Raw genomic sequence first — 22,980 nt, forward strand, 5'->3', positions numbered from 1 at the left:
CCTATGAGCAGGAAGTTGTCAAAACTTCCCCTCTAAGGGATCCTATTTTCTTTGAAGTTGGCTCTTAAGAGTTTGGAAGGAGAATGTAGGGCAAGGTTAGAAAGTCAGGGGAGAAGAAAGATTTATATGGCCCTGTGGAGAGTGAGAGAGAAACTTGAGAAGAGAGATATACTAATACTGCTGACGAAGCAGAGGTTGGCAGTCATACATCTAAATTGGTACCAATCTTCTCTGTCATTCAAATTACTGATAAGAACTGTATCAGGTGAATGAGGTTCCAGAGCAATGAGCCTGCCAGGCTCCTCCATCCATGGGATTTTCCAGGCAAGAATACTGGAGTGGGTTGCCATTTCCTCCTCCTGGGGATCTTCCTGACCCAGGGATCAAACTTGTGTCTCCTGTGTCTCCTGCACTGCAGACAGATTCTTTAATGCTGAGCCACTGGGGAAGCCTTCACCCAAAGGCTGGTATCCTAAAAATATCTCAAACTAACTAAGCCTGACTCTCCAACTGTGTAAGACATACAATCAGGACAGACATAGTATGACTCAGAATCATCTCTAAATAAAACCAGAGAGATTCCTTTATGTCATCCTTGTTCCTGAAGATCTACAGCAACAGAAGTTTTATCACATCCCTCCCTGCTAGTGTGTTTTAGTGTGTGTTTATTAGGACTAAATTTACACTGTGTTCACTTACAATCAACTTTTTGAAAATAAAGGCATCATTCTACATTGATATAGTAAAAAATTTCTGAATAAGAACGATGAGATACAGTAGTATGAATCTTTGCTTTAATCTCTGTGTCCTGTCCACTTCCTGACCCCATGGTAAAAGCAATCAGTGTGCTCAGATTCTAGTCTCTGGCACATTATTTTGAGTTCTGTTTGGCACCAGGAACCAAAAGTAAAAGAAAGGAAGAAAATTGGAGCTGTAATTTAGCACTGTACAAATAAACATTCTCTCTGCTGGTTTTGTAAAGGGCAAGAGAGTTGGAATCTGGCAGGCTGTCAAGTGCAGGATGTTTCTGAACTGTATGAAGCTGAACAAATAGATAGTCCAGGGATCTAAAAGCCCTGGGCACCACTAAATCCAGGCTTCCACCTGGGAAACCATAATCGGCTAAAAGTGACAGAGGATGGTGACAGTGCTCTTTGGAGAATGTCAAGGAGACTAGTATAGTTTAAAAAATAGTATTAGGGCTATGTAAAATACATGTTACTTTTATTAATATTTGTTTTATTTACTTTCCTAAAAAAATTTATTGTAAGATGTTTGAGTTGCAATATTGTGCTGGTTTCTGCCATACATCAACATAGATAATCATCCATATACATATATCCCCTCCCTCTTGAGCCTTCTTCCCACTAATGGAAAGAGTAGCATGGAAACAGATACACTAACTTATCTAAAATAGACAGCCAGTGGGAATTTGCTGTATGACTCAGGGGACTCAAACCAGGGCTCTGTTCATTTAATAATGACATCTATTAGAGATGGAAATGGAAAGAGAAGATGATGTGAAAAATGTGACATTAGACTCAAGGATCTAAGGAGTGTAGGGATTACATGCACATATTCCTCCACACAGACACTCACATTCAGAGAGAGAAGGCTAATGATCTGACAGTTAATAAATAATGAAATTCTTTCATGCTAATTGGTGAAGAGCTGCTCTCCTGAGCTCATCAAGTGCCTCTTGCTGCCTCAGCATCCCCTCACATTACAGCAGATAAGGGGCTAATACCAGTAGTGGTTGTCCAGGACTCCAAGCCTCCACATTAAGGTCTCCACTTCAATTGGCCAATGCTGCTGCTACTGCTAAGTCACTTCAGTCGTGTCCGACTCTGTGTGACCCCATAGACGGAAGCCCACCAGGCTCCCCCGTCCCTGGGATTCTCCAGGCAAGAACACTGGAGTGGGTTGCCATTTCCTTCTCCTTCAATTGGCCAATAGCCCATACCAAATGGGCTAAATGTCTTAATATTGCCCCTGTATATAGATGTTATGTGGAATTACTTGCATGTTGTGAATTTTCTGATGAAGAAATATTGGCCACAGGATCACCTGTGCCATTTGTCAAAAATGCAAATGCTCATTGCATCTCCAGGACTGGACAAGGATCTACATTTTAAGCTATATGATTCTAGAGCGTCTTATCAAATGTAGTCTGCATTTCCAGGCAGGAAGCAAATCTGTCTGTCCTGTATTCCATCTGGGTCAAGTTCTTTGGAGAGAGGGATCTAAGTCCTAACACTATGCTTAATTTAGTGCTGGTGGCAAAGACAATAAAGAGGAAGGATCATTGATTCAGAAGACATGATGAAAGGATGTTAGACCTAATGGTGACATGGTGACGGTGGTGGTAATCCTGGTGAGTACCAGGTACTATGATAAGTGGCTTAGATGCATTATCTAATCAATCTGATCACATGGACCACAGCCTTGTCTAACTCAATGAGCCATGCCGTGTAGGGCCACTCAAAACAGAAAGGTTATGGTGGAGAGTTCTGACAAACTGTGGTCCACTGGAGAAGGAAAAGGAAACCACTTCAGTATTCTTGCCTTGAGAACACCATGAATAGTTATGAAAAGGCAAAAAGGACACTGAAAGATGAATTCCCCAGGTTGGTAGGTGCCCAATATGCTACTGGAGATCAGTGGAGAAATAACTCCAGAAAGAATGAAGAGATGGAGCCAAAGCAAAACAACACCCAGTTGTGAATGTGACTGGTGATGGAAGTAAAGTCTGATGCTGTAAAGAAAAATATTGCATAGGAACCTGGAATGTTAGGTCCATCAGTTCAGTTCAGTCACTCAGTCGTGTCCGACTCTTTGCAACCCCATGAACCGCAACACGCCAGGCCTCCCTGTCTATCACCAACTCCCAGAGATTACACAAACTCATGTCCATTGAGTCGCTGATGCCATACAACCATCTCATCTTCTGTTGTCCCCTTTTCCTCCTGCCCTCAATCTTTCCCAGCATCAGGGTCTTTTCAAATGAGTCAGCTCTTCACATCAGTTGGTCAAAGTATTGGAGTTTCAGCTCCAACATCAGTCCTTCCAATGAACACCCAGGACTGATCTTCCTTAGGATGGACTGGTTGGATCTCCTTTAAGTCCAAGAGACTCTCAACACAGGTCCGCCTAGTCAAAGCTATGGTTTTTACAGTGGTCATGTATGGATGTGAGAGTTGGACTATAAAGAAAGCTGAGCACCAAAGAATTGATGCTTTTGAACTGTGGTGTTGGAGGACTTTTGAGCGTCCCTTGGACTGTAAGGAGATTCAACCAGTCAATCCTAAAGAAAATCAGTCCTGAATATTCATTGGAAGGACTCATGCTGAAGCTGAAACTCCAATACCTTGGCCACCTGATTCGAAGAACCGACTCATTGGAACAAACCCTGATGCTGGGAATGATTGAAGGTGGGAGGAGAAGGGAATGACAGAGGATGAGCTGGTTGGATGGCATCACCTACTTGATGGACATAAGTTTGAGTAAGCTCTGGGAGTTGGTGATGGACAGGGGAGCCTGGTGTGCTGCAGTCCATGGAATCACAAAGAGTCAGACACAACTGAGTGACTGAAGTGACTGACCAGGTACTATAAATGGCTTAGACACATCATCTAATTGCATCATCTCATTAAACCTAATGGGTATTGTTATTATCTCCATTTTTATGATGAGGAAACTGAGACCTTAGTGAGGAATGACTAATTAACATCTTTGAACTTAGGGGGAAAAAAGCAATAAAGATCAGAATTGTCTTTTCAAGGCAAAAATAAACAAAATCAAAATCCGGTTAAATGGATTCAGCAAGCTTATTCAGACTTCAGTAGATCAATCTCAGTGCTTTTCTTTGGATATAATAACTTTCTAATCATCCTTGATTCATTCGTGACATACAGGAACGACTAGATTTTATTCTTACTAGGATCTGGGCAAAATCCCCACTTCTCGTCTCTTTCGTATCGGCTGGTAGTGGCACACCACAGTAAGTTGTCTTCCTGCCCTTCCCGGGTACATTCGTGATGCCACTGCTGATTGTACTGGAAGGGAAACATGCACGGAGTCCCGTGGGCATTCCCTTTGATTGTGTACAAATCTAAGAGAAAAAGAGGACAAAGTCAAATAAGTAGTATGGCAACTTTATCTTTGGAAACTGTCATAGTGCAAATGCATTTTTTATTGACCGAAAATCTACACTGGGCAAGGCCCTCACTTTACCACGGTTAACCCTCAAGACCTCAATGTCTAGCGTATGGAAAAGTGCAAGGCTGAGTGCTGCATTCAGGGAAATGCTCATAAGTGGCTGGTTTCCTATGTTCATCTCCTTGTTTGTTTACTATGGTGCACTGCTGCAGTGTTTCCGTGGTGGCTCAGACGTTAAAGAATCCTCCTGTAATGCAGGATACCCGGGTTTGATCCGTGGGTCAGGAAGATCCCTTCTAAAGAAGGGAAGGGCAACCCACTCCAGTATCTTCGCCTGGAGAATCCCATGGACAGAGGAGCCTGGTGGGCTACAATCCATGGGGTTGCAAAGCGTCAGACATGACTGATTGACCAACACTGCTTCAGTAGCATACATATTTGTGAATGGATAAGAAGAAAAAAATTATTTATCATTATTATTTGTATTTAAGTATAATTGCTTTTTAGTATTGTCTTAGTTTCAGGTATATAGCTTCAGATCTTTTTCCAGTATAAGCTATTACAAGATACCGAGTATAGTTAAAGATTTCACTTTAAAATATCTTCCAGTCCCCAAGTATGTCAGTCAGCAGCATCTGAATCTCGAGTTTCGTTAAGTATTTATAATTTATTCACTCAACAGATATCTGTTGAACATTTAACATGTTCAGCACTGGGTATTATGACGTAATAGTAACCAAATGAGTAAATTTCCCTTTCATATGGAGCATCTGTTTGAGTGGGGAGAAAAAAATAGAAAACAAATATATAGATAAACTTGTAATTTCAAGTAGTGATAAGTAACCATGAAGAAAAGTAAAATAGGATAAGAACAGAATGACTGGGTGTATGTGGTTGGGGGTGTGGTTTAGTCACTAAGTCATGTCCGACTCTTTGCAACCCCATGGACTGTAGCCTGCCAGGCTCCTCTGTCCATGGAATTCTCCAGGCAAGAATACAAGGGTGGGTTGCCATTCCCTTCTCCAAGTGGGGGTTGAAGGGGCACTATTTTTGATAAAATGGTCAGTGAAGGCCTCTCTGAATAAGAATTTGGGAAAGTGAGATTCAGGCCTCTGGACAAGAGTTGTTTTGGCAGAAGGAATAGCAGGAATGTGGGACCTGCATCAAGAACCATGTGGGGTCAGCAGGGGAGAACGGGGAAGCCCAATGGGCAGGGAAACCGGGAGGCACTGGAGCGTTGGCTCACAGAAGGTCAGCTCTGCCAGGACGCGGACTTCAGCTTCTACTCTGAAGGGAGTTGGTAGTCATCAGAGGGTATTGAATGGGAAATCACATAAGATTTCCAATTTTAAAGATACACATGGTGCAGTGTGGCAAACAGATTGCACACAGAGAGAGGGCAAAGTGGATGCCCGGCTACTGGCTCCCAAAAAGGTGGTCTAGGAGAGAGATGGCCATGCTGAGCGGCCTGCTGGCTGCTTTCTCAGAGTATTCCAATCACTGGTCATCCTTGGCCTTAGGCAGGAGGCAACAACTTTTCATGAATCAACTGGGACTTTCTATAGTGAAGGGGATCAGTGTGTGTGTGCTTAGTTGCTTCAGTTGTCTCCAACTCTTTGCGACTCATAGACTGTAACCCTCCAGGGTCCTCTGTCCATGGGAGTCTCCAGCCAAGAATACTGGAGTGGGTTGCTATGCCACCATCCAGGGGATCTTCCCGACTCAGGGATTCAACTCACGTCTCTTATGTCCCCTGCGTTGGCAGGCAGGTTATTTATTTTTTTTGGCATTTAACCTGTTTCCCTTTATTTTTATTTTTTTTAATATTTCTTTTCTTAAAAATTAATTTATTTATTTTAATTGGAGGCTAATTACTTTACAATATTGTGGTGGTTTCTGCCATGCATTGACATGAATCAGCCATAGGTGTACATGTGTCCCTCATCCTGAACCCACCCCATTCCTCAGGGTTGTCCCAATGCACCGGCTTTGAGTGCCCTGTTTCATGCATCGAACTTGGACTGGTGATCTATTTCACCTATGGTAATACACATGTTTCAATGCTATTCTATCCAATCATCCCACCCTTGCCTTCTCCCACAGAGTCCAAAAGTCTGTTCTTTATTTATATCTGTGTCCTTTTTGCTATCCCGCATACAGGGTTATCGTTACTGTCTTTCTAAATTCCATATATATGTGTTAGTATACTGTATTGGTGTTTTTCTTTCCGGCTTACTTCACTCTGTATAATAGGCTCCAGTTTCATCCACATCATTAGAATGGATTCAGAGGAGGTTCTTTACGATGAGAAGGGGATCAGGGCCACCACCAATTAAGTCAGTGGGTCCTGGAGTGAAAGGGCTGACTGTAGAGATTCCCACCCTCTCTCACAATTGGGAGGGGTGGGGGTGGGTGACAGCGGGGGGGAGGATACAGTTTGGGGTGTGGCACTAGCCTGAGCTCACCCCTTATTGCCAGCCCTAGAGGTTTGAGCTGTTCGGAAACTGCTGCTATTCCAGGACACATTCTCTGCCTTCTACCTAGTCTTCCCCGGCATGTATTGTGAGTGTGGGTATATGGCTGAAATGTTCACGTGAAACAAAAAGCCAAATTCTTCCTTAGAACTGGAGATTATTCAGAGTGTGGGTTTGCAGCACTTGCTTTATTTTAGTGAGTCCTGAAAAATGGCTTCCTCTTGTCTCTGTGTCTCTTTACTCATTTCTTGTAGGTACAGGAGGAAGATTTTAGGAGCTCCTTTCTCTACTTCCTACAGTTTTTAGAAATTGAAGCTCTTATTGAAGCATTATTCTACAAAGTACCAGGAGGGCAGGGACCACTCCTGTCTCGCCGGCCTTTGTAAGATTTCCCTGGTGGCTCAGATGGTAAAGCATCTGCCTATAGTGCGGGAGACCCAGGTTCAATCCCTGGATTGGGAAGATCCTCTGGAGAAGGAAATGGCAACCCACTCTAGTACTCTTGCCTGGAAAATCCCATGGACAGAGAAGTGTAAATCAGATGCCAGCCCAGAAACAGTCCGTGTTCCATGAGTGTGTGAAGGCTGGTGAATGGATGGATGAATGACTGAACAGAGCTACAAAACAAAACCTGACAAACAGGTTTGAGGTTTCAGAATTTCAGAACTAAGCTGCTTTCTTTGTCTCTTTTTCTTTGTCTGTTTTAAAATCCCAGATATCACAGAACTATGGAAAATGAAAACACCTCCACTTACCTGCCACCAAAACCACGCTTTCCTCCTCCCTTGTTTGTTGTTGATGTTCTTTAGTCACTCTTTGCGACCCCATGGACTGTAGCCTGCCAGGCTCCTCTGTCCATGGGATTTCCAGGCAAGAATACTGGAGTGGGTTGCCATTTCCTTCTCCAGAGGATCTTCCCAACCCAGGGATCAAACCTGTGTCTCTTGCGTCTTCTGTGTTAACATGTGGATTCTTTACCACTGAGCCACCTGGGAAACCCCTCCCACTCCCTGACACACACCAAATAACGTCTGACAACAGTCTGCCTTTAATGCCTTGTAACGTGCCCACCACACGGATGCCAGCCTGGTCTTAGGAGACACTGCGGTGCCCTGCACACATGCTTCATACATGGAACTGACTTTCTGCAATAAAAGAAACATCAGCCTGAGAGGCTCTTATTATATTTATCCTGACAAGGCTTTTAACTTCAAAAATCTTTTCCTTCTACTTTGATTTTCTCTCTCCCTCATCTTTCTGTTCTTTCTCCTTTCCACTGATTCCCGAAGTTATTTAAGTGTTTTCTCCCCTAATACCTTTAAATTCAAAGTTCTGCTTCTTTAGCAGAATTTAGCAAATCTGTTCTAAGACTCTGGCAATCTTTTTAGAATAAGCAAGTAAGCAACTAAAACCTATTTAGCAGAAGTCCCTTGAGGTCCCAGGTGCTGTGTACCTCTTTCATATATTTTACAAACCTTTATTTATGGGCAACCTCTCTAAATATATCATTTCATGTGTACTTTGGTTGAAATTATTTTTTACCTTTGTGCAGATAGTCACAAATGCCTCCACCACCGGACAAATAGGAAACCCACTTATGGAGATATTTCCTTGAGGCCACAAGTGTGTTGTCCTGCTTCGCCTGGACCATGTACTGAAGTGGGCCAGTGATCGTCTTCTTGTTACAGCGCCACTTCAAGGAAACGTGGGTTGAATCACACTCGTATATGCTCAGCGGCTGCTCTGGACTAGACACATTCAGGCCCAGGCAGCCACTGCCTCCGATGTTAAATAGGTGGTGGTTTGAAACCCACTTCCACAGCATGTACTTGTTGGGTGGTTTGCAGTTCTCCAGGGTCAGTGTAGATTTGCTGGCTTGAATACATTTCTCGAGGTTCTCACTTTGGATAATGAAGATTCCTTTATCTGAAACAGCAAAGTAGAAGATATAGTAGAGAATCTTCATGTATAATTAACTCATGTCAGGGGGATCCCAACGTGCATGTCTGAGCTGTGACATGTCACACCAACAGCTATTGCATCTCAAACAGGTCTGAAATTGATGGGCAGGGTCCACAAGGGCTTGATTTGTACAACTCAAAGGAGTTTCTTGGGAGGCCTGCATGGATTTGCTGGAGCTAATGGCAAACCTCTGCTCTAAGACTGGATTGGCCCCCCCAGTAACAAGGGCTGTTTGTGGATCCACTCGGGAACAGCACTGATAGAAAAGGAGCTTGCCACAACAGGACAGAGAGGCCTGCTAACAATACTCAGGGCTACAGAGAGACACACTGGGTGCCCAGGGGTATGGTGACATTTTTTTTTTTTCAGACAAGTGCCTGAATGTTAGGAATATGGCAGCTCAATCAAGAGCCACTGAAATTAACATTTTCCCCATCAAATTTCTGCAGGACACCCAAAGGATAGAATTCAAGGGCTTCTTTGTGTTTTCATAGGAGACCCAGCGCTTGTGAGAAAAAATGCTTCCCCACTTTTGTTTTCTGTGCTGGGCCCATCAGAAGTAGAAAGACAGGGACATTTGCTCCGGGGTCAGCCTCCTCCTGAGAGCGTCCTTGTTGGGTGGGACTGGCAGCAGCACCGGCAGATGCCCAGGACGCTAGCTGTGGTTCCTCACCTAGATACACGAGAAGAGACCAGGGCGCATGACAGGACTGAGACCACACCGGCCACCTGGGGTGTTGAGCGAGCAGGCATTTCGTGATACACCCTGAGCTCCAACCCCAGGGAGCCAGAAGAAAGGATCTGGATGAGTTTCCTGTGGACAAGCTGCCTGGGCCCAGCCAGGGCTTATGGGGTATCTCTCCACTCATTACATGACTTTACTTCAAGCTGTCAGCCTGGAAGGCATCTATCACGCAATAACTATGAATATGTCTTCCCACAGGTTTTTTGAAGGTGGAAATCACATCTGATTTCTTCAGTGTAAGTTCAGAGTGTCCTGAGCACATCGTTGAAGTTCAGTAAATGTTTGATGATGATTAAACACACTGGTGGGTGATGCTTACCCAGGCTCATGGTTGCTGGGTTACTTAGCTCCGACCGTCTGGGCAGGTCCAAGAGTTCTTTTGTTCTCCTGTTCGCTAGGCTCTGCTCTTAAACATCTTACTTCCTGTCCATTCTTCAAAAATCTAAAAGGATATTATCAGGTTCCCTTAAAACAACTGTGCTCTAGGGCCAGGCATGTCCTGTGGCAGCGGCATAGGGAACACAGGCAGAGCCTTCTAGAGATTTCAAACAGTGCAGAATGAAGCTTCTTATGTATTGGTATATGAGATCAATGCTTCGTTTTGATAAAAGTTCTTTTGGCTTTTCTAAAGTTGCTCAGGTCAAGAAGAATGATTTACAGTAATCAAAATCGCTTCAGAAACTGTTAAAAAAAGATTGTCAATGTATTAATGGAAGCTATACTTCATTTAATAATTGATAGCGTTATTTATAACCATATATTTGAGGAGTTGAATTAGTTGTCAGAAAATTGCTTTGATCACCATACATCAGAGCAAAAGAGAAGAGGGTGGAGGCAGAGAATGAATGGTTTTAGGGAGATTTCATTTAGATCAGGAAATTTGTTTTCCTAATGAAGCCCATGTCTGTGTGGTTTCAGTGATAGTCATTCAAGATCAAATCTACCTCTTGCCAATTCGATGTGGACTCTGATAGTTATAACATGCTCTCCAACTCTCCTATTCACTTTTTTATGCCTGGGTAAAATGTTAACCTTAATTTCTGTTATAATCTACTAACTAGCTAGCCCAGAGTTCCATTAATTTTTCACAAAAGGATAATTATTTTACCATAATTGTTCTATAGTTTAGCTTCTATCTAATATGTACGTTCAAATAAATCCAGCTCTGCAATTTACTGGCTGTACCGTAGCCTCTGGGCCTCAGTTCATGCCCCTAAGCGAGGTGGGTAGACTACCTGACTGGGCGTTAAGAGCTGTGGAATCAGGTAGACCCACCACCGACCAGCCCTGTGACTCTGGGAAAATTTCCTGATCTCTGTGAGTCTTGCCTTTCCTCTTTGAACTGGGAATGTGTATGACACTGACCTCACAGGGATGTTAGGAGTATTTCATTAAACAGCTCATGCAGAGTACACCACACACTACCTTGGCATGGGCAGACCTCAGTAAATGTAGGTTGTTATTATTGTCATTATTCTCCTTCTGGCTTCCTGATTCTTGGTCTGCAGATCCAGCTGTAGGTTTGGTTGAACACTTGTAGAATACTAATTTAAGCATGCCACCCAAGACTTCTAACTTTAGCACAAAAGTCCAACTTAGTTTGCTTCTGCAACACATGGTGGGCGCAGAGTTTTTAAACAATCCTGAAATACCACGTTATCAACTTTTATGAAGGAAAAATGCTCCTCAAGCAACCAGATGACAAAACCTTTGTCTTGTTTGTTTAAATGCATGTGTCATTATGCGTTGAGTCTTCATCTGTTCGTCTTCCACACGATCTAACTGTAAAGTCTATACTGCAACTTTGTTACAAGAAAGACAAAAATACTTGATGTTTACAAACAGTGTATGGATGGATCAATGAGTGGTCTGTAAGTAAATGGACATTGAAATAGTATATCACTAAAATTGTAGAGGAATAATGTTTTAAAATATCCAAATTATGAAGTGTTACGAGAAAAGGAGAGATAGAATTCAGTCCCACCAGTGATCGTAAAAATACCTTTCCAAAGCAGAAGATATTAGACAAACTTAACTCCATGCTGCTCAGTTTTAGGGTGCTAACACCCAGTTGCCTTTAGGATGTGGCTTTGGAAAAGTTCTTCAGAATGTATCATAAACAAGTAGCTCTGGCTTACTAATAACAATAAACATGCCATCTCCAAAAGAATAGTATGTCACACTAAGCTAAAAAATGGCCCAATCCCATTTTCCCATTAAGCTATAATGGAATCTGGTGCTAGCACCATTAATCTCCATAAATTCACTGAAGAGAAAGCAACTGTTTTCAAACAGACTACTAGGAGACCCAATATAGGTAGCAATATTCTGATTATTCTCATATGTGCGTAAGAGTCATCTCTAACAAAAACATGATGTGGAAATAAGCCACCAGTCCTTAGTGTCTGTAGACAGATTTCAAAAAGGATGAAGATCAAATGTGGGAGGAATCAAGATTGATTATAGATGTCAAGGACATCAGTTCTGCTTGAACACTGATTAAGTGATTAATGAAGTACTGCCAGAATTACTAAATCTCTTTGCAGTAAAATGCCATTGTACATCCCTTCATAATTGTAAGTTTAGGAGGAGAAAAAGGATTGATTTTCTAGAAGTAATTTATAAACAAATTTTCATCCTTAAAAAAAAAATCCATTGAAACTAGTGTTTCTACTTTCTACTTCTGAGTTCCTCTGGAAGGAGATCATGTTAGATCCACCCTTTGTTCCTACAGGATGACATGTACTTTTCTAAGGAATAGAAGGAGAATTTCTTTATTCATTCATTTCTTCATTCAACAAGCATTCCCTGGGTGCTGACTACGTGGAAGACACTGTGTAGGGTACCAGAGATAGACAGAAGAATCATTTGCTTGAATATTTGCTCTTTAAAACTATATCTATTGGTTCTGGAATCATGCAAATTCTCCCAGTTAATGAAAAGAAGGGAGTTTCATCAGTTCCAAAGAAAACACTGTAAAATAAACCTTTAAAAACAAATGATGAAAAATAAGAAAAAGAAAAGGATTAGAATTTAAAACACTTGACTGGATCTTCAAGTGATGACATGAGTGAGGTGGACATGACCCTTCAGTGCGTCAGAGCTTTCCAGATGGAGAGTGTGTGTGTATACATGTACTGGTCCATTTTCCAGGGAGGAGACAGCAGAACAGCACTGGAAGGGACATACACGTGGCAGAAACTAACTACCCATAAACCCAGAACCATGAGCTTCAGTGCTGGATGAGGCCATAAAGCTCATTTAATTGAATCATCCTTATACATTTTTTTCCCAAATGTTATCTTTTTTTCTTAGAAATTCTGTATTCATATACTTAGTGAGAACCATGTAGGTCTAGCTCTATTTACATGCATTAATTTGTAACCTAGAAAGAAAACAATGAACTGCTGTAGATAGTTTCCAAATAACTTGAAGTGGTGTCATCTGTATATCTGAGTTTATTGATATTTTTTCTGGCAATCTTGATTCCAGCTTGTGCTTCATCCAGCCCAGCATTTTGCATGATGTACTCTGCGTATAAGTTAAATAAGCAGGGTGAAAATATACAGCCTTATACAGATGACACCACCCTTATGGCAGAAAACAAAGAGGAGCTAAAGAGCCTCTTGATGAAAGTAAAAGAGGAGAGTGAAAAAGCTGACTTAAAACTCAACACTCAAAGAACAAAGATGATGGCATCCAGTCCCATCATTTCATGGCAAATAGATGGGGAAACAATGGAAACAGTGACAGACTTTATTTTCTTGGACTCCAAAATCACTGTAGATGGTGATGTAGCCATGAAATTGAAAGACGCTTGCTCTTTGGAAGAAAAGCTATGACCAACCTAGACAGCATGCTAAAAAGCAGACATTACTTTGCTGACAAAGGTCTGTCTAGTCAAAGCTATGGTTTTTCCAGTAGTCACGTATGGATGTGAGACCTGGACCATAAAGAAGGCTGAACACCGAAGAATTGAAGCTTTTGAGTTGTGGTTTGGAGAAGACTCCTGAGAGTCCCTTGGACTGCAAGGAGATCCAACCAGTCCATCCTAAAGGAGATCAGTCCTGAGTGTTCATTGGAAGGACTGATGTTGAAGCTGAAGCTCCAATCCTTTGGCCACTTGATATGAAGAGCTGACTCATTAGAAAAGATCCTGATGCTGGAGAAGGGGACGACAGAGGACAAGATGGTTGGATGGCATCACTGACTCAGTGGACATGAACTGAGCAAGCTCTGGGAGATGATGAAGGACAGGGAAGCCTGGCATAATGCAGGTCGATGGGGTCGCAAAGAGTCGGACGTGACTGAGAGACTGAACAACAACAACTGGAAGTGGGAGACTTGAGATTTCAAACAGACGTTAATGGAGGGTCTAATGGCATGTGTTAGGAGCCCTGCAGAGAGGATTCATGTATCAGTGTTTGCACTCAAGAAACTGGTGTTTTGAGAGGATGTGGAGAGAAAGGAACCCTCTTACACTGTTGGTGGGAATGCAAACTAGTACAGCCACTATGGAGAACAGTGTGGAGATTCCTCAAAAGACTGGAAATAGAACTGCCATATGACCCAGCAATCGCACTCCTGGGCATACACACCGAGGAAACCAGAATTGAAAGAGACACATGTACTCCAATGTTCATTGCAGCACTGTTTATAATAGCCAGGACATGGAAGCAACCTAGATGTCCATCTGCATTCGAATGGATAAGAAAGCTTTGGTACATATACACAATGGAGTATTATTCAGCCATTAAAAAGAATACATTTGAATCAGTTCTAATGAGGTGGATGAAACTGGAGCCTATTATACAGAGTGAAGTAAGCCAGAAAGAAAAACACCAATACAGTATACTAACGCATATATATGGAATTTAGAAAGATGCAAATGATAACCCTGTATACGAGACAGCAAAAGAGACACAGATATATAGAACAGCCTTTGGGACTCTGTGGGATAGGGTGAGGGTGGGATGATTTGGGAGAATGGCATTGACACACGTATGTTGTCATATATGAAATGAATCACTAGTTCAGGGTCGATGCATGTTATAGGATGCTCGGAGCTGGCGTGTGGGGATGACCCAGAGGGAGGATAAAGGGAGGAGGGAGGTGGGAGGGGGGTTCAGGAGGGGGAACTTATGTAAACCTGGGGCGAATTCATGTCAATATATGGCAAAACCAACCAATATAATATTGTAAAATAATTTGCCTCCAATAGAAAAATAAATAAATAAAAGTTAAAAAAAAAAAAAAGAAACTGGTGTTTTCCCTGGGAGTGCATCGTGAAATGTACAGGGAGAACTACACATTAATGCCAAAATATGTTTTGACATAAGAGGTATAATCACAATAGGAGGAAGCCAGGATCTAGAAGGTGTCAGTTTGGTCTAGAAGATCAGAAAAATCAATCAGTCACACACACACACACACACACACACAAGAAGCATTTTCATTCAACATTTATTAGGGACCTAATATGTTGCATATAGCGGTACAGTGGTGAACTAGACCAGCATGGGTGCCTGTCCTCATTACAGAGACAGAGCTCAGCTAGTGGAAAAAGTATAGACAGAGAGGAGAAGGGGCACGCCAGGGAAACTGGACAGAGCAAACGTTACCAGAGCTCAGAGGTGATGAAAATAACCAGCTCGAAGGGTAAGGAGAGCCTCACTCTATGAGTGTTTGCTGGTTGTAGAATATGAGGTTGGAAAGAGGTAGTTTGGGACCACTTTATGAGGAACTTAAATTTTACTCAAAAATCTGTATATTATTCAGATGAAAAGGAGCTTTTGGAACAAGAGAAGCCATGACTGAGGCTATGGTGTGGAGTGTGAATCATTCGATGAAAAACATTTCTTGAGCACTTTTTGTGTGCTCAGAATTGCTTTAGGAGAGTGTAGGTGTGAGACAAATGTCCAAGTTCCTGCCCTGGAGTTCTCACTTAGCTGGGATGAGACAGCCCGTGTACAGGATGGAGAACATTCTGAAGACTTCTGCTTTGATCTGGCAAGAGAGACAGAGCTGTCAGTTCAACTAGTCGTGATGAGAAAGAAAGAGACTGCTTAGACTCTAGTCTCTTGAGAGAGAATTCAAGGAGGGAAGAAATGACAGGGTACGGTGATTGACAGAACCGGAGAAGCCTGGAAAAGCTAGTTGCAATGACTTGTTTTCTGGCTTCAGATACATGTTATGCTGTCAGTTGCCTGCCGATTCCTACCATAACTTGAGGTTGGGGTCTAAAGTCTCAGGCTGTAATTAGTGTTGGAAAAGTGCCAGCTGGGGGTCCCTGCAGGAAGTTCCTCTTGAGGCCCTTCCACTTCACGCTCAGCACCCCTTCTGCCCACCTGCACCTGCCTTTTAGTGTCCCCTTCTACTTTAAGGAGTTCCTCCTAGAACAGGCTGAGGTATGAAGTGTTACATAAATATGATTTGAAATGGTAAGCCTTGGTGAAATGTATGTTCTTTCAATTAAAAAAAAAACCTTAAAACAAAACAATTCATTGAAAAAAAAAATCCTCCTTTTATGGTGGATTTTAGGCAAGCATAGGGTTTTCTGGTGTTTAATAAATAACACCATGACCGTGGCACCTAAGCCAATTGATGTATAAGCTGGCCATGTTAAGGGAAGTGGAAGGAAAAGTTCAGATGCATGGTTCACGTCAAGTGCTATGTTAAGACAAGCTATTTGGAAGCCACTGCTTGCCAACTGCAATCCAATTTCAATCTCCTACGCCATTCCCCTGGGTTTAACCCTCTTCTAATCCATCTGCCCACACAGTTCACACACTTCCTGCCCCAGGATCAGCTCTTGAATCTGTCCAGTTCTTTGCTTTTCTGACACTATCTCAATTTTAGCATGAAAAGGGTCTGAGAGGTATGCGGGGCAGGGAGATCACTGCCCTGAAACCAATCTAAAGGTGAGCAATTTCTCTCTTGAGATGTATTGACATTTCCCAGCTACACAAATTCAGGTTTGTCCTGTCCAGTAAGTCAGATTCAGATGTGATTGTTTCCCTTACTCAGATGACTGTAGCAGGAAGGGATGCTGTGTGCGAGTGAATCAAGTCCCATTCATGCCTGAATGATGCAGGGAAGCTGAATTCTTAATTTGTCTTTCCAAACCAGTAAGCAAGGAATTTCTGATGTTTGCAGTCTGTGCATTGTACTTGAAAGACAAAATCAAGGGAAAATGTGTCTGTCCTTCCTGCATGAATATTTGCATTTTATCCCAGATCATCTGAGATGTGGTGTTTATCTCTTGACAATCTGATAGTGCTTAACAAAGCACACGGCTTCCTATCAACTGGTTTCTGTTGGGCTGGCCAAAAAGTTCATTTGGATTTTTCCATAACATGTAACAGAAAAACCTGAATGAACTTTTGGGCCAACCTAATAAAATGAGCTAAAAAGCTGAGCACATTTAAAAATATCCCTTGTCCTGTCTCAGAACTTCCTTCTCTTTTCCTGCCCTAGCATCGTCCTTGACGTTGAGCCTTCTTTATTCTCCTGAAGCTTCTGAACCTGGGTAATCATCACCTCCACAGGCCTGTGGGACCCCTCTTGCTAAACCTTTTTACGTGTTCTCTTCCCCTTTCTTTCTAATCTCCTCAAGTCGACACTCCATTCCACAAAGAGTTCCATACTCTTTCTCACATGCAGGAAAAATGAAACGTGGCTTCATCAGCTCTACCGTGCTCCAGTTTTGTCAGGACTCAAATTGCCTTTCACCAACCTCTGTGTGAAGTGGATTAACCCTTCCAGACTGTCCCTGCCGCTTGGACACTCTCATTCCCTCCCTCCCGCTCCCTTTCCATCCATCTCATCTTTAGCAGTAGCTGGGAAGATTTCATGCAAAGATGGGCTCGATAAAGGACAGAAATGGTATGGACCTAACAGAAGCAGAAGATATTAAGAAGAGGTGGCAAGAATACACAGAAGAACTGTACAAAAAAGATCTTCACGACCAAGATAGTCACGATAACGTGATCACTGACCTAGAGTCAGACATCTTGGAATGTGAAGTCAAGTGGGCCTTAGAAAGCATCACTACGAACAAAGCTAGTGGAGGTGATGGAATTCCAGTTGAGCTATTTCAAATCTTGAAAGATGATGCTGTGAAAGTGCTGCACTCAATATGCCAGCAAATTTGGAAAACTCAGCAGTGGCCACAGGACTGGAAAAGGTCAGTCTTCATTCCAATCCCAAAGAAAGGCAATGCCAAATACTGCTCAAACTACCGCACAATTGCACTCATCTCACACGCTAGTAGAGTCATGCTCAAAATTCTCCAAGCCAGGCTTCAGCAATGTGTGAACTGTGAACTCCTAGATGTTCAAGCAGGTTTTAGAAAAGGCTGAGGCACCAGAGATCAAATTGCCAACATCAGCTGGATCATGGAGAAAGCAAGAGAGTTCCAGAAAAACATCTATTTCTGCTTCATTGACTATGCCAAAGCCTTTGACTGTGTGGATCACAATCAACTGTGGAAAATTCTGAAAGAGATGGAAATCCCAGACCACCTGACCTGCCTCTTGAGAAACCTGTATGCAGGTCAGGAAGCAACAGTCAGAACTGTACATGGAACAACAGACTGGTCCCAAATAGGAAAAGGAGTACGTCAAGGCTGTATGTTGTCACCCTGCTTATTTAATTTATATGCAGAGTACATCATGAGGAACGCTGGGCTGGAAGAAGCACAAGCTGGAATCAAGATTGCTGGGAGGAATATCAATAACCTCAGATATGCAGATGACACCACCCTTATGGCAGAAAGTGAAGAGGAACTCAAAAGCCTCTTGATGAAAGTGAAAGAGGAGAGTGAAAAGATTGACTTGAAGCTCAACATTCAGAAAACAAAGATCATGGCATCTGGTCCCATCACTTTATGGGAAATAGATGGGAAAACAGTGTCAGACTTTATTTTTTTGGGCTCCAAAATCACTGCAGATGCTGACTGCAGCCATGAAATGAAAAGACGCTTACTCCTTGGAAGGAAAGTTATGGCCAACCTAGATAGCATCTTCAAAAGCAGAGACATTACTTTGCCAACCAAGGTCCGTCTAGTCAAGGCTATGGTTTTTCCCGTGGTCATGTATGGATGTGAGAGTTGGACTGTGAAGAAAGCTGATCGCCGAAGATGATGCTTTTGAACTGTGGTGCTGGAGAAGACTCTTGAGAGTCCCTTGGACTGCAAGGAGATCCAACCAGTCCATTCTAGGGGAGATCAATCCTGGGTGTTCATTGGAAGGACTGATGCTAAAGCTGAAACTCCAATACTTTGGCCACCTCATGCAAAGATTTGACTCACTGGAAAAGACTCTGATGCTGGGAAGGATTGGGGGCGGGAGGAGAAGGGGACGACAGAGAATGAGATGGCTGGATGGCATCACCAACTCGATGGACATGAGTTTGAGTGAACTCCAGGAGTTGGTGATGGACAGGGAGGCCTGGCGTGCTGTGATTCATGGGGTCGCGGAGAGTCGGACACGACTGAGCGACTGAACTGAACTGAACTGAACTGACCCTCACAGAAAATCTTCTCTCTTTCAAAGTTCTTCACTGTGTCTGTGTATCTTACAGGTAAAATTTTAAACTTAGTTGAAAACATTTCCTTTTAGCTTTTCGTCTATTCCTCCATTATTTCTGTCTTTATTTAACTCTGAAGGCTCTAACAGACATGGCTCATGTAAAAATCATTATTCACAGCGGCTCTGTTATCATCTTATAGACTGTGTTGAAAACATACCATCTGTCACCAGGGAGCCTTGTTACAAAAAAGCATGTTATGGCAAGAAACAGTGAGATAGGTCATTAAGACAGGACAAGTAAGAAATAAACTTCCCTCAACAATGTCTTTGTGTTGAAACCCTGGGAGGATGCGATTCAAAGACTGGGTGACCAAAACAAAAAAAGAAAACTCCGCCAACAACCGAACAGCCCTGGGAATGATGTGACATTACTGAAAGGAAAAGTGTTTATGCTGAGCTTCCCTGGAGGCTCAGACAGTAAACAATCCGCCTGCAATGTGGGAGACCTGGGTTAGATCCCTGGGTCCAGAAGATCCCCTGTGGAAGGCAATCGCTACCCACTCTAGTATTCTTGCCTGGAGAATCCCATGGACAGAGGAGCCGGGTGGGCTACAGTCCATGGGGTCACAGAGTAAGACATGACTGAGTGACTAACACTTTCACTTTCTCCATTTTTTCTGCTTTGCTTTGAGAATTTACCCACTGAAGAAAAATATAGATTTCCTTAAGTGAAAGACAGAAAGGAAAACAAAACCAAATCCAAACTTCGAATGGTAGACATAATGTTAGTCCTTGTATTTGTTTGCAAAGGCTACCATCACAAAGTGTCACCAACTAAGTGACTTAAACAGAAATAGGCTGTGTCATAGATTTGGAGATTACATGTCGAAAATCAAGGTATCAGCTGGTTGGCTCCTTGGAGGCCTGTGAGGGAAAGATCTGTTCCAGGCCTCTTTCCTTGCTTGAAGATGTCTGTCTTCTCCTGGTGTCTCTTCCTATCATCTACTCTTTATTCATATTTCTGTGTCCAAATCTCCTCTTCTAATGAAGACATCAGTCAAATTAGGGCTCACCCTAATCACCTCATTATAACTTGATTGCATCTGTAATGACCTTGCTTCCAAACAAGGTCTCATTCTGAGGTATTTGGGGGTTAGAACTTAAACATAATTTTGAGAGGGACACAATTCACCCCAAAATAGACCCCATGCTTCTTACTCAGCTAGCTAATTTGCAGACCCCAGAGTAAAATGAAAAGATGGGGCCCTGGCGGAGACAGGGAGGTCCAGTCAGTCTCCACTTCCTGTAGGCCCACGAGGGGCTGCAATCTCTGAGGTGGAAATCAATGGGAACGAACTCAGTCCCTGGACTGTGGAAAGATGATAGGTCCCCGCTCAGTCCCCATGGAACCTGCAGTGGTGCTGCCACTCGGAGGGGACAGCAGCCTTGTCCTGTCCCTGGAGAACACTGGCTGCCCACTTCCAGGCCCTGGGCCTCCAGTTCCCCAGGCCCAGTGCAACCTGGTTGCCATGGTGGGCAGAGCACAGAAGCATGGAGGAGGAGGCTGAAAATCACCCCAGTCTGGTGAGGAGTATGGAGCCCTATCCCAACAGGTGCAAAGCTTTGTACTGAGGCCACAGATATGGAGGCCAGCACCAAGGTTGTCTCCAGGAACTGGCCGAGCCCCATTCTAATTGTTGCCCAATGTTCCCCAAGGCCCCCTGATCCTTACCAGCCATGTGAGGTAAGGATCCTTGCCAGCCGTGTGAGGTAAGGATCCTTACCCCTGTGAGGTAAAAATACCCACTCCAGTATTCACTCTAGAGTGCCCTAAACAATAACCTAATGACACCCTTCTAGCAGGAATTTTCTTTGTGTTGAGGATACAAAAATTGGCTACTAACCCACAAAAAGCGTTGGCGGTCCCTTGAGGTGACCCACTGTTCTAACAGGGTCTCGTGGGCTCTCCCCAGTCTGCTGCATTTGCAGCGCCCTCATTATCTCTCCTTCTTGCTCTTTGTAAACCTCCCTTCTGAAATACTCTGTGTCTAGAAATGCTTTTCCAACTCTAGCACAGACCACAACCAGGAGGTGACATGAAATGAGGCTGAGCTTGGTGACTCAGACGGTATAGAATCTGTCTGCAATGTGGGAGACCCAGGTTCAAACCTTGGATCGGGTAGGTCCCCTGGAGAAGGTAATGACAACCCACTCCAGTATTCTTGCCTGGAGAATCCCATGGACAGAGGAGCCTGGTGGGCTACAGTCCATGGGGTCACAAAGAGGTGGACATGACTGAGTGACTAACACTTTCGTTTTAAACTCCTGGCTTGTGCTCCATTGTTCCACAGGATTTCATGCCCAAAGAACAAATTCAGAAATAAAAGTTGCTAAGAATTCCAAGACCCCAAACCAGAGAGAATTAAATCACAAGGACAATGCCTTGCTGAGCATGGAGTCCTATGAGACTGTTCTGGTCACATGCCCATATGCCCTGTTAACTGACCAAGGCTAATGCTGTGGGAAAAAGACCCCGGCAAACCACTGAGCACTTCTTTTAGGGTAGAAATGCTTGAACTTAGGGCATCTGCCTTGGTTCCTCCATCTGCACAATGGTCTTAATAAGAGTGCTGCCCTCATAGCATCCCGTAAGGATTACCTCGGTCACTATGGCCCCCTTATAAATGATAATGAGGGAAAAACAAATACTAACTTTGGACATGGATAGTGAAAAACAGGAGCAAAATAAGACAACAATGTTTATAGTTAAATAATTACTTCGAATTTTCTGTTTATATTTTCATAATTAAAAGGGAAAGTTCTCAAGACAAGATGTGAAGAGCCAGAAATAATGAAACTTTTTATTAGCATATTTCTTTGGAACTGCAGTAATCTGGGAAGTATCGTAAATTAAAAAGTCATGTGGCCGCCTATTAAAACTCTTGTCTCTTTTGTTTAGCTCTGTATCACAGAACCCAACTTATAGAAATTCTAATGTTATTCCTCCAGTTTTTCTTGAGTGACTTTATAAAATAGTCTATCCTACCTGGCTTACTATCGTGTTTATAAGGTGTTCTTTTATGAGCTATAATATTTCTTTTCACACTGATCAATTAAAAAGTATAATTTATGTTCCTAGCTTTGTTTTGGAACATCTCATAAAAGGATTTCAAGGATAATTTCTAAAAGAAAATGGAGGCAAGAGTCTATAAATGTCTCTGATACATTACTTTGATGGATCATATGAAGATTCATCACATAGGGATGGATTCAGAAGAGGCAGAACAAAGGGACTGTTTCTTCAGAAACTCTGGTATAAATAAGCAAATTGTTAGCTCAAAGAAGGGAAGCCGAGGGCACCACCAAGCTCTGTGTGGCTCAGTATTTCTGGTAATTGGCTTGAAATCCATGCTGTGTAGTATCAGTTACTGCGACAACCAACAACAGGAAAAGAGGTTAGGAACTTAATGAGAAAGAGTAAGAAGGACCAGAAAAACTGGAAGTCTCTGCTGACTCTCAAAGACATGTGGGGGAAGGAGCCAGTCAGAGAAACTGGGATGAGAAAAGTATAAAGTGGAAGAGATTCTGAAAGATGATAGATGGAAATGGAAGAAATAGAGCCTGAGGGCTAGAGTGGCTGATGACCAGGAAGGGCAGCTAAACCAGGATCTGATCATACTTTTACTTAAATTCCAGATCGCCAGATTAGCAGAATGGCTCATTACTCAGGGCTATAAAAATTGCCTAGAGGAAAAAAAAAAAATCAATGGCTTTGCACATTTCTGCTTTGTGAAAATATTCACTCCTACACGTGTTCATACAGGTTAGAAAAGGGGGAGTTGAAGAGAGCAAGAAGCTGGCCTCCTGGTCCTCCAGTCACAAAATCAGGTTGCATCTCCCAGCAAACAGCAGGATACAGAATGGGCTATTTTATCGGGTTGCAAAACTATCCAGGGATCTTTTGCATTTAGCCGCTTAAGGGACTCAAGCGCTTAAGGTGTGATCTCTACAAGTTCCTGTAAGTGCAAGTTATTTAACCCTTCTTCCTCTGTCAAAGAAGAGTGTGTATTAACAGATTAGCATGAGGGACATTTTGACCTTTGTATTAGAA

The 22,980-nt window shown here is 42.8% G+C and overlaps 1 protein-coding gene across 3 annotated transcripts in view; it reads right to left on the reverse strand.

The window, feature by feature from the left end:
* PLA2R1 (phospholipase A2 receptor 1) overlaps window positions 1-22,980 on the reverse strand; it is a 138,918-nt gene that overhangs the window by 111,451 nt on the left and 4,487 nt on the right. For all 3 annotated transcript variants that reach the window (XM_055397383.2, XM_088829692.1, XM_088829691.1), the window contains exons 2-3: window positions 8,175-8,558; window positions 3,938-4,111 (exon numbers count right to left, since the gene is read on the reverse strand). In XM_055397383.2, coding sequence (XP_055253358.2) covers window positions 3,938-4,111; window positions 8,175-8,558 — 558 coding nt within the window. The remainder of the gene's footprint in view (window positions 1-3,937; window positions 4,112-8,174; window positions 8,559-22,980) is intronic.

This window comes from Moschus berezovskii, chromosome 2, assembly GCF_049115385.1.
Source record: "Moschus berezovskii isolate FMDL1 chromosome 2, NW_MosBer_1.0, whole genome shotgun sequence".
Classification (NCBI taxonomy): Eukaryota; Metazoa; Chordata; class Mammalia; order Artiodactyla; family Moschidae; genus Moschus; species Moschus berezovskii.